Source organism: Filicampus tigris, chromosome 16, assembly GCF_054856515.1.
Source record: "Filicampus tigris isolate MCC_2025a chromosome 16, RoL_Ftig_1.0, whole genome shotgun sequence".
Classification (NCBI taxonomy): Eukaryota; Metazoa; Chordata; class Actinopteri; order Syngnathiformes; family Syngnathidae; genus Filicampus; species Filicampus tigris.
In genome coordinates, this window is record NC_141232.1 from 9510127 (window position 1) to 9524362 (window position 14236).

Below are 14236 nucleotides of genomic sequence, written 5' to 3' on the forward strand. Positions count from 1 at the left end.
CAGTGCATCTGTTTGTGCAAATAAAGACTCTAGCAAAATAAAACGAAGACGTACAAACTCTGAAATGAGCAGAAACATAATGCTGACACTCTTTAAAAAAGATGGGTCCCACTTTTTTTTGCCGTCATTCACAGTCGGCAAAAGTGTTCACACCGTGTACTAAAGAGAAAGTCTAGTCAAAAAAGTGCCCCCTGCCCCCTATAGTCTATAAACGGTATTCTGATTAATACTGCGTTTGTGTGATATGAATTTAGCAGGAAAAATCCACCCCTTTTTATTCATCTCATAATTGTGCAGCTCTGTTATTAATGTTTACATTGGTCCGCCTGGCATGTCTCTGTCCATGTCTTTTTATCTGAAAAGGTAGCACATTCCATGAGAAGAGCAGACTGGAGTTGATGTACACAACATTCCAAGAGATGAAGTAGTGAGTGTGATATAAAATATCTTCTAGGCCAGCCAGAGTACTGTGGCCGTGACAGGTGGGCCTCAAGGAAATTATACAATTCCACTTAACTGATCTGAAAAATAGAAAACTTCGGTATTTGTTAAAAAAAAAAACATTTTGTTCCTCTATCTATGACATAAACATATTGTCACATGAAACATTAAATGCGCTTTCACTAGATAGCAGAATGCACATGATTGACCCCTGTATCCACTTTTTATGGCATTTTTGTCAAGGCCTACTAAAAGCAACAAAATAAACCAGTATACTATGGATTTACTGTGTCATCTGGTTTATATGTTTGGTTTCAAAAATTGCAAGAGCAATGTGCCAAAAGTATTTGCAGTGTGAGATTATACATGTAGGAAGTGTTTGTAAATCACTGCAATTGGGGTTTGTACATGAACATCTCGATACATATTTGCATGCATCTTAAGACAACTGCATGAGCCCAATAAAATCCTGAGTGTGTGTAGACACAGTATGTACACCAGGGGTCACCAACCTTTTTGAAACTGAGAGCTACTTCTTGGCTACCAGTTTGATCCACACATCATAAATTACAAACTTGCTCAAATTAACTTATGTCTGTATAAATAACCAATCTATGTGAAGACACAGATCAATGATCCCTTATGATAACTATCAACAATGATTTGACATGGTAGTAAAAATATATAAGTATAAATATATCAATAAGCCATGCTTTACTTCTAGAAATCTCTGCCAGTGTTTACATTTTCATATATGATCACTGTTACAATATTCATAAGATATCACAGTGTTCCATCACTGGTAAGCTATTTTTAGAACAGGCCAGCCAGGCTACTCATGTATGTGGTCCTTTGGGGCTACCTGGTGAGTGCGGGCACTATTTTGGTGACAGTGTGTACAGTATATTAAACAGTTTCCCAAAACTTTTCAGGTCGAGGCAGATACAGACAAATAATGAACAAATAGAAATGAACGTTCATTTACCATAAACATAAATTGAAACGTTTTTTTCTAAGCAGTCTGCTAGATGATCAATAAGATAGTTAACGAAATTCAAAACAAACTTTGACTTGCAGGTGCCACACTGATGGAATGAGACGAACCAGAGCCATTAATGTTGGTCACTGGACACTTTGCAGAACCTTCCTCCCTCCGTAGGACATTTACATTAGTCTCGATAGAGAAACGCATTGGGTTTCCTTGTTTTATATCGACTCAGAAAGATGGCCAATCAAAGTTCAGATTGTTCTGAGGATGGAACATTACAGTTCTCCTAGACAGTGACCCAGTCTCAGGCAGCCTGGTGGGCCTGATGCCATGCTTCCCAATTGCCGGCCCCTTGGCAGTTAGGCTGGCATCCGTGTGCTGTGTCCACATCCCAGCAACAGCGTCAGCGATTTGGGCTGGCTCCCTCAGGTCCACAGCCAATCATTCACAGACAGAGTCAAATAATTCCAGAAGTAGCCAATAGTGATGCTGGATGAGCCGAGTGTCATCCCTCCCTGATGGAAATTCCTTAAACCCACCATATACACAAAACACAGACAGTGTATACATAATGGGAGTGTGTGCAAACTTGTGTTTACGTACGTGAGCATTGGAAAGAAGAGAAAACTAATCTCTTGATTTTCAAGTGATTGTTTCTCTTTATACTCCAGAGTAGGACCGGTTAAGGCCTTACATTATTTTCTATTTTGCTTCTCAAGTGAGCCTTTCTCATGAAGCTTTTCAAGCCACCAATGCAGTTAAGCTTTGGCTCACTCTAGTGGTTACTTATAGAATAACTGAGGCTGTGTTTCTGTTAGGTTCTGTGTTATTATTCTCAATTCAAAAACGTTATAATTCTCAATTTAAAAAACAACCATAAACCAAACTAATAATATTTGCAGCTTGCTATTTTTTTTTTCTCTGATGCCATCCACGTAGCTCGGGGATTGCTATGGTATGCACTGGTATTGACTACCATTTTCCACCCACAAGCCCCAACGTTGGTGATCAACTTGCACCAAATAATGATTTCCACTACAATATCTAGATCTAAATGTGTCTTTGCAAAGGCAATAATGTTCAAATTTCTGATACGGGCAAAGAGGAATGACTTTAATAACATATTTATTATTGCCATAGTGTAGAACTGTACTGTATTGTAATCAAAGTTTTGTCTAGTATCTCGGTTTTCTCAATTTGTTACAAGCGAATATTAGGAACGAAATATTAGGAACGGAACAAATATCAGTTTCATGCCGTTTAGGTCAACACTACTGTAAACTGCATGTACAATAAAAAAGAAAAATGTGAAATGTTTGTCTTGACAGTGTCAACAAAAACTGAGCATTAATTATAGGTTATTCATATTACTATATTTCTAAAGGCAGAATATTTTATAGAGCGTTTGCATTGGATACGAGTTGTCATGACAATGCGGCTGGTAAATGTAGTCCCAGATTAATTTATTTCTTTGGCATATTGTCTTGGCGACGCCATCTCTCACCCAAATGTACAGTATCAGTGAATTACAATTTCCGCTTTTGACTTGCAGAATATCAGTGCGGCATAGCAAGTATGCCAAACTTTGTTCAGATCAACAATAAAACCAGTGTTACAGTAACATGATACGGAACACAGATTGATAGTTAAGTAGTCAGCAATCAGCAAAGGATCCATGTTAGTAGAATTCAGTAGCATCAGTTCTGAACTATTTAATCTAAAGGAGAAAAGAAGGAAGGGAAGAGAAAGTCAGGTTATTATTATACACGTTTACTAAGAATTACGGTACATCAAGATCATATGCCAAAATCTGTATGAGGATGATTTAAGTATTAAATCAGTAATCTGATGTAACTCACCTTAACCAGGGTTGCCAAGACACCATAGATGGTAGAGATGAGAAAAAGCACAAGAAATGTGGCAGACATATACCAGCTTTCCACATTGATATCATGATGAACAACTGCATCAGCAATATCGTCCAATACATTGCAATCCGGTAGAATCACTGAAGAAAAATTAAAAATGTGATTATGGCATGGCTTTATAAAATAAAGTGCAAAATGTGTTCTTTGATCAATGCGCAGGACAGTCACAGATCATCTAATTAGTACCTGGATTAGTGACATTCAAGGTCAGTGTGACGGTTACATGTGTAACCCTGCAAGTGTGGACCGCCCCAGGTAACAGGTTGACTTGGGACAGGCGAAGGCGGCTCTGGATGCTGAACTTTCCATCGGGGCCTCTGCTGGGTTGACTGGTGTTGAAGTAAGACAGCTCATTGATGTCATCAAGAAACCAGGAGACGTCAATGAATGCTGGACTGAAGCCAAACACCAGGCACACAAGTTCACCTGAACCCCGCAGCAAGTTGGCTGAAGGTTTGCTGGGAGTGACTACGGCTGGAACATAAGAATCGCATGATGAAACGGTCCAACCGTTTCAGAACAAGATTTCTCAACATACAATTGCAAGGAATTTAGGGTTTTCATTATCTGCGGTCCAAAATATCATCAAACGATTCAGGGAATCTGGAGAAGTCTCTGCATGTAAGCGGCAAGACCAAAAACCAACATTGAATGCCTGTGATCTTCAATCCCTCAGGTGGCACTGCATTAAAAAACGGCATTATTGTGTAAAGGATACTGCCACGTGCATTCATAAACATATTTGGTGGTTAAAAGTGTTCTACAAATGCAAATTTAAACTCTGAAATGCAAAGCGACAGCTATATATCACCAACACCCAGACACACCACCAGCTTCTGTGGGAGCTAGCAAAGCGGGAAAGTGTACTGTGGTCTGATGAGTCCACTTTTCAAATTGTTTTGGAAAATCATGGATTTCTGACCCAAAGAGAAAAAGGACCAATTTCAAAAGCCAGCATCTTTTGTATGTTGGTATGTGGGCGTGTTAGTGTCCATGACATGGATAACTTCCACATCTGTGAAGGCACTAATAATGCTGAAACATACAAACATATACTGCCATCCAAGAAACGACTTTTTCATTATTTCAGCAAGACAATGCCGAGTCACATTCGACACATTTTAAACAGTGTGGCTTCGTAGTAAAAGAGCACAAGTACTAGACTGGCCTGCCAGCTCTCCAGACCTGACTGCCATTGAAAATATGTGGCGCCATATGGAGACAACGTCTCAACTTATTTGGAATCGGGGTTTGTAGATAACTGAGCTGAGCATTTTTTTCACTTCACTCAAGCAGCGGCATATCTGAAGTCATATGTGATTAGAAATGTTGGCTCACAATCCAAAGCAAAAAATTATCATCAGAAAATACTGCTCGTAACTTGAAAAACTCGGAGGTTGGAGCACTCGCAAATCAAGGCACCGCTGCACACCAATATCCGATTTGACAAAGGGTCAATTTGAACTCACCAAACACATCCTCAATTGTGCTTTTAAGAGGTGCTTGAGATGACTCATGTCTGACAGAACAAGAATAGCTGGATCCCCGGTCCTCACTTTTTGATACATTTAGTCTGCTGCTCATTGAGAAAGTGCCACTATTGCTGCTGTATTTCCACGAAGGGCTGTTGGTGTATGAAACAGATGGAAGTCTTTGGCCATCTTTCTCCCAGTACACTATCTTGTTATCTGGGAAAAATCCAGAAACCAGGCACGTAAGTGTGATTTCATCGGAGGTAGACAGCTCAGAGATGGTAGGCGGTATTATGCGCACTGTTGGTGGAATCAAATCTGGAGGAACACAAAGACAGATATGGTCAATGTTAATGCTTTGGTGGCAATTCAATAATGTGAAAGAAATCAACCCAAACATATATTTTTTTCAAGAATATGTTCCCAGCAGGTCCACTAGTTGAAACATGGCATTCTGATTGATATTGCATTTGTGGAATATGAGTTAAGCAGCAAAAGCCACCCCTTTTAACCATCTCCGGGGGTGGCCATTTTGTTATTTCTGTCGACTGAAAATGACACCACAACTACTCAGGGCTCAGGTAACGACCAATCGCGGCTCAGCTTCAGAAAACAGGTCAGCTGTGCTTGGTCTTTATCTAAGTCCTGAGTAGTTGTGATGTCATTTTCATTCGACAGAAGTGACAAAATGGCCGCCCACAGAGATGGCTGAAAACGAGTGGATTAACTCTTATTCCAGAAACGAAATATTTATCAGAATGCCTTGTTTCAACTAGTGGTCTTGCATAGAACATATTCTTGAAAAAAAATGTTTAGGTTGACTTCTACTTTAAGATTGCAATCGCAGAAAACAATACCACAATACCTTTACTTTTGCTTACACGGCCCTCGTATCCCTGGTCGGAACATTTGTGTTTTCCCTCGCAAGACACTTGCTTAAATGCATCCCAGTCACTTGCTAACACATTGAGGAAGCTCCGAAGGGACTCTGTGCCATTGGCGTGACTGGTCGGTTTCTCCGTATGGGAATTGTGGGAATAATTCTTCCCATCTACTTCCCAGGAGACGGAGAAATCATCAAGATGAACGCCGACCAAAAGACAAGTGACGGTCACTTGAGCCCTCTGCTCTGACTCTGTGAGTGGCGGTCCTTGAATATATACTCCAACTTTTTGAGATGATGCTGGGATTACTGTAAAAATACATTGACTCGATATTTGTAGAAACAATATTATTCAATTTGGTGGATTATGATAATATAATGAAGCATTTACCTGAGCAGTAGTTGATGTTTTTTCTGACATTTTTACTCAGCCATCTGTCGGACACTTCACAAGTGAATGTTTTCCGAGTTTGCCATTCTTCTTGTTCTACGTCCAGTTGGCTGGCTACAGCCACACGTCCATCCGCACTCATGCTGATGTCGCTCGTTGATGGGGGTCTTTGCTGAGAACCGGTGAGCCATGTTATTTGGGGATTAAAGCCCCATCCAGAGCATAGCAGTCTCTGTGGTTTTGACTCTTCGCTGGGGGCCAGAAAGAGCTCCACTGATGGCTCCACTGATAAAAGATGACATACTGATAAGGCATAACACGTCAGCATGAAAGCGGTTCGCTCGAATTAGCCTCTCACCGAAAATGTTGTCAATGGGTTTTGAGTGGAAGATGCTGGAGAAGCCTTGGTTGACTTTACAGGTGAAACGCGAGCCATTCGTCATGACTGACTTTGGTATGCTGAAATGTGGACTGATGGAATGCGGGCCTGGGACTTGTGAGAGCGCAACATAGTGTTTGTCAGAAATATCCACGGCATTGGCCTGAAGGTTGACGTAGAGGTCGACGGCATCGAGTTGCGTGACGTCACATTCGAACACAGTACTGTCTTTCTCCTGCAAATCGGCGAGAGATCTCCTGATCACAACTGACGGAGTGCTCACAGCAGATTCTAGGTGATCAGATAGGACAACAACAGTCTTCAATCCGGCAGGTGCTTTACTCGCAGAACCATGTTGGTTTCACTCATGCCTCCTACCTGACACGGGTACGGTCTCAATGGCTGAGAAGCAGCGATGCTCCACTTTACATTTCACACTCTTCATTTGTTTCCAAAGATCTACCGACACTGTCAGATTACTGATGATGTGTGACGCGTTGTTGTACTGGCTCACTTGGTCATAAGTGGCTGCTTTGCCCTCCGCCAGCAACGTAACAACGGCATCCAATGCGGTGCGCACCGAACATATCGCTTTCACTTCCGATGTTTCCATCATGACAGCCTTGAAGCCGGGAAGCTCCACATGAATAGAAGGAGGGCTGTTGGCCTGTGCTGCCGGAAGACATCGCGTGTTCGTCGTTACCAACGTGACTGTCATTAATTCATGATAATATGTTGATTTGATGAGAGACTACAGACATATTTTGTACGTACTTTCACAAATACTGATGGACTTTTTGATCTCTTTTTGGTTTTGAATTGACCTGCATGTAAAATCTGAGCCACTTTTCCACTCTTTCACAGTTGGCTCAATCTCACTGATGAGAGTGAAGGTTTGGGCTTTTTCCACCACACTCTGAAATTTCCTGGTGGTGGTCCGCACGGCAGATACCTTTTGGTCATCCTGCAGCCACTCAACGCTCAGTGTGTCCGGAAAGAAACCACTTATGATGCACAAAAGTTTGACGGTGGGCTCTCCGAATTTATCCTCCCACAGTGGATACAATGTCATGTCTGGAGTCTTGGCTGGAGGCACAGTACTCTTTGCTGAAACTGAAAATACAGTCAGTGTTTCATTTTAACTTCACTTCTTTCTCTAGTCGGTGTTGAAATGTGGGCATTTCTACGTTTGCTGTAAATAAGTCGTACATACCTTCAGATTGTTGCCTCTACTCTAAAACTGATGTCTTTGGTTTTAGAAGGCAGAGACTTTTACTTTGACAGTGTCTGGTGTCTAACAGTCAGGTGGAAATGGAGCTGCCATGCGTAAGCAGAGGCATCAGCACAAGCAGCAGGTGAAAGCATTGAAGACAAAAAAAAAAATAGCACACAAGCATACCGAAAAAAGCAGCAAACAGAAGTGAAACATGGCCAGGAGGAACTGTGCGTGACTGACAGCAGGTGTGAGGAGGCCTGATGACACTCACACGGTTGTGACAAACACATTTAAATACGTTATTCAAATCTCAAGCCTTTTTAACAGTCTGTTGAATCCAGGTGCTGACACGGTGTGAATATTTTACAAAGAAATACAAAAGAAATATTCCCGTTCATATCATTTTGATATTTATTATTATTTTTTCAAATGTAAAGAAGTCAGTTGTGGAAATAAACACGCATTACTTACATGGTAAATATAGTGTGCATTTAGGAGACATTTTTTACATACAAAAGCTGGTTCGTTTTTTCATTTGACCTGAAAACAAAATGAAGACAATAAACATTCATCTAATAATACAACTTGGCCTAATAATTGTATGAATATATGTACATACAGTATATACAGAGTGGGTATACTGTAAAAAAAAAAAAAAAAGTCTACACACCCCTTTTTAAATGCTGGGATTTTGTGACATAAAGAAACGAGACCAGGATAAAACATTTCTAAACTTTTTCTACCAATGTGCCAATTTGATGTTTTTTATAACCTGTACAATTCAAGTGAAAAAAAATGAAATCTTTTAGAGAGGGGGTGTAAAAATAAACAATGTTTTGTGGTTGCGCAAGTGTACACACCCGCTGCTGTGGGAGCTCTCCGCACACCATGGTTTGTGTTGTAAGATGTGTCAGGAAAAGCCCACTAGAACAGCTGCACTCTACGTAAGGTTAATCAGAGGCACTGGTGTAGAACGTTTTGAAATGATTTACCTTGGACTCATTTTATCATATCATGAAAACCCGGCATTTTAACTGGGGTTATAGACTGTTTATACCCACTGTATATATTCATAATCATAAAGCTCTGTTGTGATATAATTGTATCGTATTGCTGGATTTTTAAAGTTTATACAGTGTTACAATATCGTATTACCTTGAAAACAGTTGTTCCAATGCTGAACAGCAGTGTGATGAGGAAGAGGAGGATGAAGGTGAGCGCTGTGTGTCCCATGTTATCTTGCTCTGCGTCCACGTCATTGTTCCATTGGTGGTTTGTCTCCACGAGGATGTCTAATGGATATACATTATTATTTCCGTTAAAGTGTGGAATAAAATATGTGCCATTTTAAACAATAACACATCGAACAATTACCAGACTGTTGTTCCTTGACAACATGTTGTGTTTCATTACCTCATAAATCTTTAAAAGAGTCAGCTGCTACCGTGTGTTAAAATGCCTAACATGTCTTCATAAAATTCCGATTTGTTCTTTTTTTTTCATTAAAATAAGACTGGAGACCCTGAGCTGCTCTTGAAAGACTCCATTATTTGTGGGGCATGTATGACTTATCGAAAAAAAAAAATAATAATAAATATATATATATATATATATATATATATATATATATATGTGCATTTATAATTGACAAAAGACCCCACCAGATAGTGTTTGATCTTAAAATATGAATTCTCTTTTGCTTTGTTTGGGCAGCAAGACCCAGGAGAGGAAGAAGACGTGCACAAAGAAAAGTCACACGAATATTGTAAATGTACTATTTCCCTCAAAAATATTACAAATATGAACGTGTTAAAAGTCCAACATACTGAAATATGTGTTGCATTAGTGATTCTCCAAGTCACATCCAACAATAAATGTATGCTAAAAAATAAAGACAACATGGACAGCTTGCGACATACAACAGTTGCAATGTGATTTTTTTTTTTTATTTGGATTTTAAATCTGCATTTAAAGACAGGACAAAATGTTGATTAACAAGCAGCAAACATTAAAGGGCAAAGAAGAGAAGGCAGAGAGACACAGAAGACGTCTACTGAGTCTTGCACAATTCAGGGTCGTTCACGGTGAAGTTGGCCATATTCGTTTTGGCGGATGTGTACGTTATGGACCTGACAATGACATTGGAAGTGGTGGCCAGAGATTCGTGGTAAAGGATACAGCTATAGACCACATCAAATCTTTGCCACTCCTCAAGGCTGAGCGTTAACTGGCCATAGACTGAATATGAGCCTTGGTTTTCTACAGGTGCGGTGCTACTGTGAATGTAGGTGGAGTTGATTGGCTCATCATCAATAAGCCAAGACACCAGAACCTCATGAGGGAAGAAGTCTTTTGCAAAGCAAGTCAGGGTGACCGTGTCTGTTTTACTCTGTTCCACAGGAGCCATCATAAAAAGTGTAGGACGCTGCAATGGTTTACCTGCAAGAAGGACACGACAACATGTGCAATCTCATGGCACAATAAAGGACACAAACACAAACCTCTGCTTGAGAATGAAAGATTTCTTACCGATATCTCTTTCGTAGGATTTCTTTACTGTACCCGCCCTATCTGGACGCAGCACAACGCAGTTGCGCTTGATCCCAGTTCTCCATTCGTCATACGTAATGTCAAGCAGAGTGCGAAATACGCCTGTTTGGCCTGCTGAGGGCGATACTAAGGTACCAGCCATGTTCTTCCCGTCCTGGTTCTCCCATGAAATACTCTGCACAGACGGCCTGCTGACTTTGACTTCACATATTACAGTTCCCTTTTTACGTAAAAACATCTGCTCCATTGTGGGGCCTGTGATCTTTATGTTGACATCCGCTTCAGGTAATCCCTCATCTGTTCAAATGACAATTTAGCAACATTTTTATTGAGGCCCGCTGTAAAGAATGTACTTCATTTCAAAGAAAAAGCAGAAATGTTCTCACCAGACTTGTGGGTGACATATGACTTGACCGAAACATCTCCCTGTGCGCCTTTCCCTTTAAATTCGCACGTTATGTTGGTGTCAGGTGACCACTGGTTGGACTTGAGCATGAGAAAGCTTGCGGCACTGTAAAGTGTTGTTCCATCTGCGCCCTTTCTGGCCTCAGAATGAGTCTTGATTTCGTCTATTCTGTTGGAGATGTCGTGTCCGTTTTTCAGCCATTTGAAGCCGTAAACATTTGGGGAAAAATCTTTGGCAAAGCAGGCAAAGGAGGCCTCATCTTGGCCATCGGGAGAGGCCAACACTTTAAGAATTGGCAACCTGTAGGCTTCTGTCTCTGAAAAACAAACATAGTGGCAAATATATGTTTGCGCGAGACAAGGCTACGCATCGATGCACAAGCAGCGCTGATAGAGAGCCGAGACAAGACGACAAATACTATATATGCACAAGCAGACATGATAGTGAGCACAAATTCTTCTTTGGGAGTTTTACAAACATCTTACGACTTCGGCAGATGGAAAGATATACTTTTACTCATAAATATGGATATTTATCTACGACTTTCCATGTGCGCGTTTGCATATACAGTATCCACACTGAGGCAAGCGAGCGTAAATTAAAGTTATTCACACTCTAATGCTGATGCAGTGAGATGCAAAAAGCAAGAAAATAGTGCAATGATTCTTTTTTTTTGACAGATGCGGCAGAGTCAGCAGCTGCGCAACGAGCATTCCAGCCATTCCTTCCCACCTCACTGTTTTTTTTTTAGAACCGACACCGATGGAATCTGTTTTGAAAAAATCTGGAAATGTAGTGCTATTTAATTGAGCGACAATTGCTGTTAGTGTCGTCCAACATGCTGTCTACCATTGTGTTTATTTGGATTGTTCTGATTTGTTCTAATGAATCTTTCAATATTAAACATTTTGTGAACTTGTGAGACATCTATTCAAAACCACCTATAAGAATATTTGTTAAAAAAAAACAACAATGTATTACCTTCTGTGTTGGTGATCATCACTTCAACATCTGTGGTTGAATGTTTGGCAACACATCGGAATTTGGCTCTGTTCTCCCAGTCCTCTCTCCTCACTTGGATTTGACTGACTCCCGTGTAGAGGTTGTTGTTCTCTACTGAAGGATACTGAATAAAGTCAGTCAAGGCGCTTCCGTCTTTGCTCCAGGTGAAGGTCAGCGGAGAGGGTGTGAAGCCAGTGGCGAGACAGCCAAGACTGAATGTGGCTCCAGAGCCGCATTGCATCAAAGGAAAGACGGTCGGTTTGATCGGTGAACCTGGCAAAAGAAAAGGAATTGTGTTGTTAAATTTGTCGAAATGTAATACTTGCAAAATGATCGCGACATAGGTTAGACAGATATGATGACGTGGCAGTGTTATAACAATTTTTCATTTTTCATTATACATTACATTTCCTTTTTTTTTTTTTTTTTTTTTTTTAATTACCCGGCAGTTTTTCAGCAAGCTTCTTGGTTTTTATTTTTAAGAAAATGCTTTATTTTAGTTTAGTTGTTCTCAGTTTTAGTAGTAGTTTGAGCTTTTTTTAATGTATGAAATGTTTGTCGAGTGCAACGTTTTCAAAAAAGGTCACTATATATTGTATAATAAAGTAAACTATAAATCTCAAATGACTTTCTTTGTCTGTATAGCAACTCCCCAAAAAATGTAATTAAATTTAAATTAATCCTGAAAGCTCATATATGATATTATGACAACGATGAAAATGAAAAACGTTTTTGCTGTAATTATAGTTAGTTTTATTTAGTTTAAAAAATGTAAGATTTGTTTTCAGTTAGTTTTCGTTTCCTAAAAAGCATTCATACTTTTATTTGTCCGTTAACAAGAATGTTTTTTCGCTTTGAATTTGAGTTATTTTGTCAGTTTTCGTTAACTATAATATCCTTGTGACATGGTTATATTATATAATTCAATGAAACCAATACCATACTAATAGTATGTAAGAAAATTACACTTGAGTAATTTTTAGCATCGCATATTATTCTCTGCTTTAGAATTAAAAAAAAAAAAAAAAATCATTCACAGCACATTGTGGAAATAGATCAACAAAAAACTGTTCTGTATAAGACAGAACAAAGATTGGAAAACATTTATAAACTGACATTTTACTCAAGGTACAATAAAAACAATTTCTTAGAAAAACCTATGAAACTTATGACTTATTTATACTTATGAGACCCGGCAATAGACGATATATAGCCAAACGATGTGCTTGTCATTTCTCCAAAATCAAGTAAACTTTTCAACATTGAGCCCGTTTGAATTCACACTTAAACAATATCATTAATGTGTCATTTATAAAACTAACATACCGGTCATTTTCTTGCCTTAATTTCACTAGTGCGGATTGAAAATGAATGGATACAAATGACACAAAAACGTCTGTTGTATGACAAACCAAAAATCTGTTGTATGACAAACCTACTCAAAATACAATGTATAGTTCATTAAAAAATCATTAGGCGAAAAAAAAATCCCACATTTCCACTGTCCAACAGACTACTTGATATTACTCACTTATCAGCAATGCTTAAAATTATAATAAAATGGCACCAAAAAACAAAAACTGGCATTCAGTACTTACCATTTGTTATTATGCCTTACATTCATTTCCCCATCAATGAGAAAGAATTATAATAACACATTAACTATGTAACAAAACATCCTATTAAGTCAATATTTTGTAAGTTAGTTTCCAGTCACAAAACATTTTTTACTTACCTGCCATAACTGTGACCTGGGTTCCTTTACCCCAGTAGTCAAAACCACCGTCACAATGTTCAAAAACAAGCGCAATGTAATACAAAAACCTTCAAGGCACTTTTTCAGATATAAAAGATCAATTATTACTTACCAGATGTAACTGTGACTTGGGTTCCTTTACCCCAGTAGTCAAAGTATCCGCACAGTGAAACGGTGTTTTCTGTTGCCAATGCAAATACCATCACATTTGAAAAAAATGGATACAGGAAAACTAGTTCCTCAAATAGTCCTATACTGTGTTTCACAATCACCTCCCTTGAGATGTTGATTTCCTGGCATCTGGATTGTGTTTAAACCAACAGTTAGTGAAAACGTTTTTCTGCCACTTGGACAAGGCACCTAAATGTTCACCAGGCTCACAAACCTCAAAGGTGGCGGAATGAATGGGTTTATTGACCAAGAATCACGAACTCTAAGGCCAAGGAACTCCTTCTATATGGAAGCATCTGTTACTTATTCACCGAAAAGGATATTTGCAAACTTAAGTCCACAAGGCAGTTAACAATTTGATGTGAATTTGATTAGTTTGACTTTGTTTTGTCATGATTCCCTTGAGTGCCTTTTTTCATGCCTTGTCTTGCTCATTATGTGTTCTCATCGGCCCAGTCCATTGTGTCAACCAATCAGGTCTTTCCAGCCGTTTGGGTCCTGTTCAGGTACACCTCCTTGTCTCTTTGTTCAGTCAGTACAGTATTTTGATACTTTGTTTGCCTTTTTGCTATTTATTTATTTATTTATTTATTTATTTATTTATTTATTTATGTATTTATTTACCATCATCCTGCTTTACTTCCCTGCTCCCC

General features: G+C 39.3%; 1 protein-coding gene across 1 annotated transcript; it reads right to left on the reverse strand.

Annotated features, from left to right (window-relative positions):
* Positions 1 to 2514: 2514 nt before the first annotated feature.
* On the reverse strand, positions 2515 to 13586 carry LOC147134586 (uncharacterized). Its single transcript, XM_086056161.1, has 15 exons — positions 13525 to 13586; positions 11636 to 11929; positions 10635 to 10970; positions 10228 to 10545; positions 9753 to 10137; positions 7939 to 7955; positions 7257 to 7595; positions 6861 to 7154; positions 6462 to 6773; positions 6104 to 6388; positions 5695 to 6021; positions 4827 to 5147; positions 3544 to 3831; positions 3289 to 3437; positions 2515 to 3146 (listed from the first exon to the last, which is right to left on the reverse strand). The coding sequence occupies exons 2-15, from the start codon at positions 11895 to 11897 to the stop codon at positions 3138 to 3140; spliced, it is 3642 nt and encodes a 1213-aa protein (XP_085912287.1). The 5' UTR covers positions 11898 to 11929; positions 13525 to 13586; the 3' UTR covers positions 2515 to 3137.
* Positions 13587 to 14236: the final 650 nt, after the last annotated feature.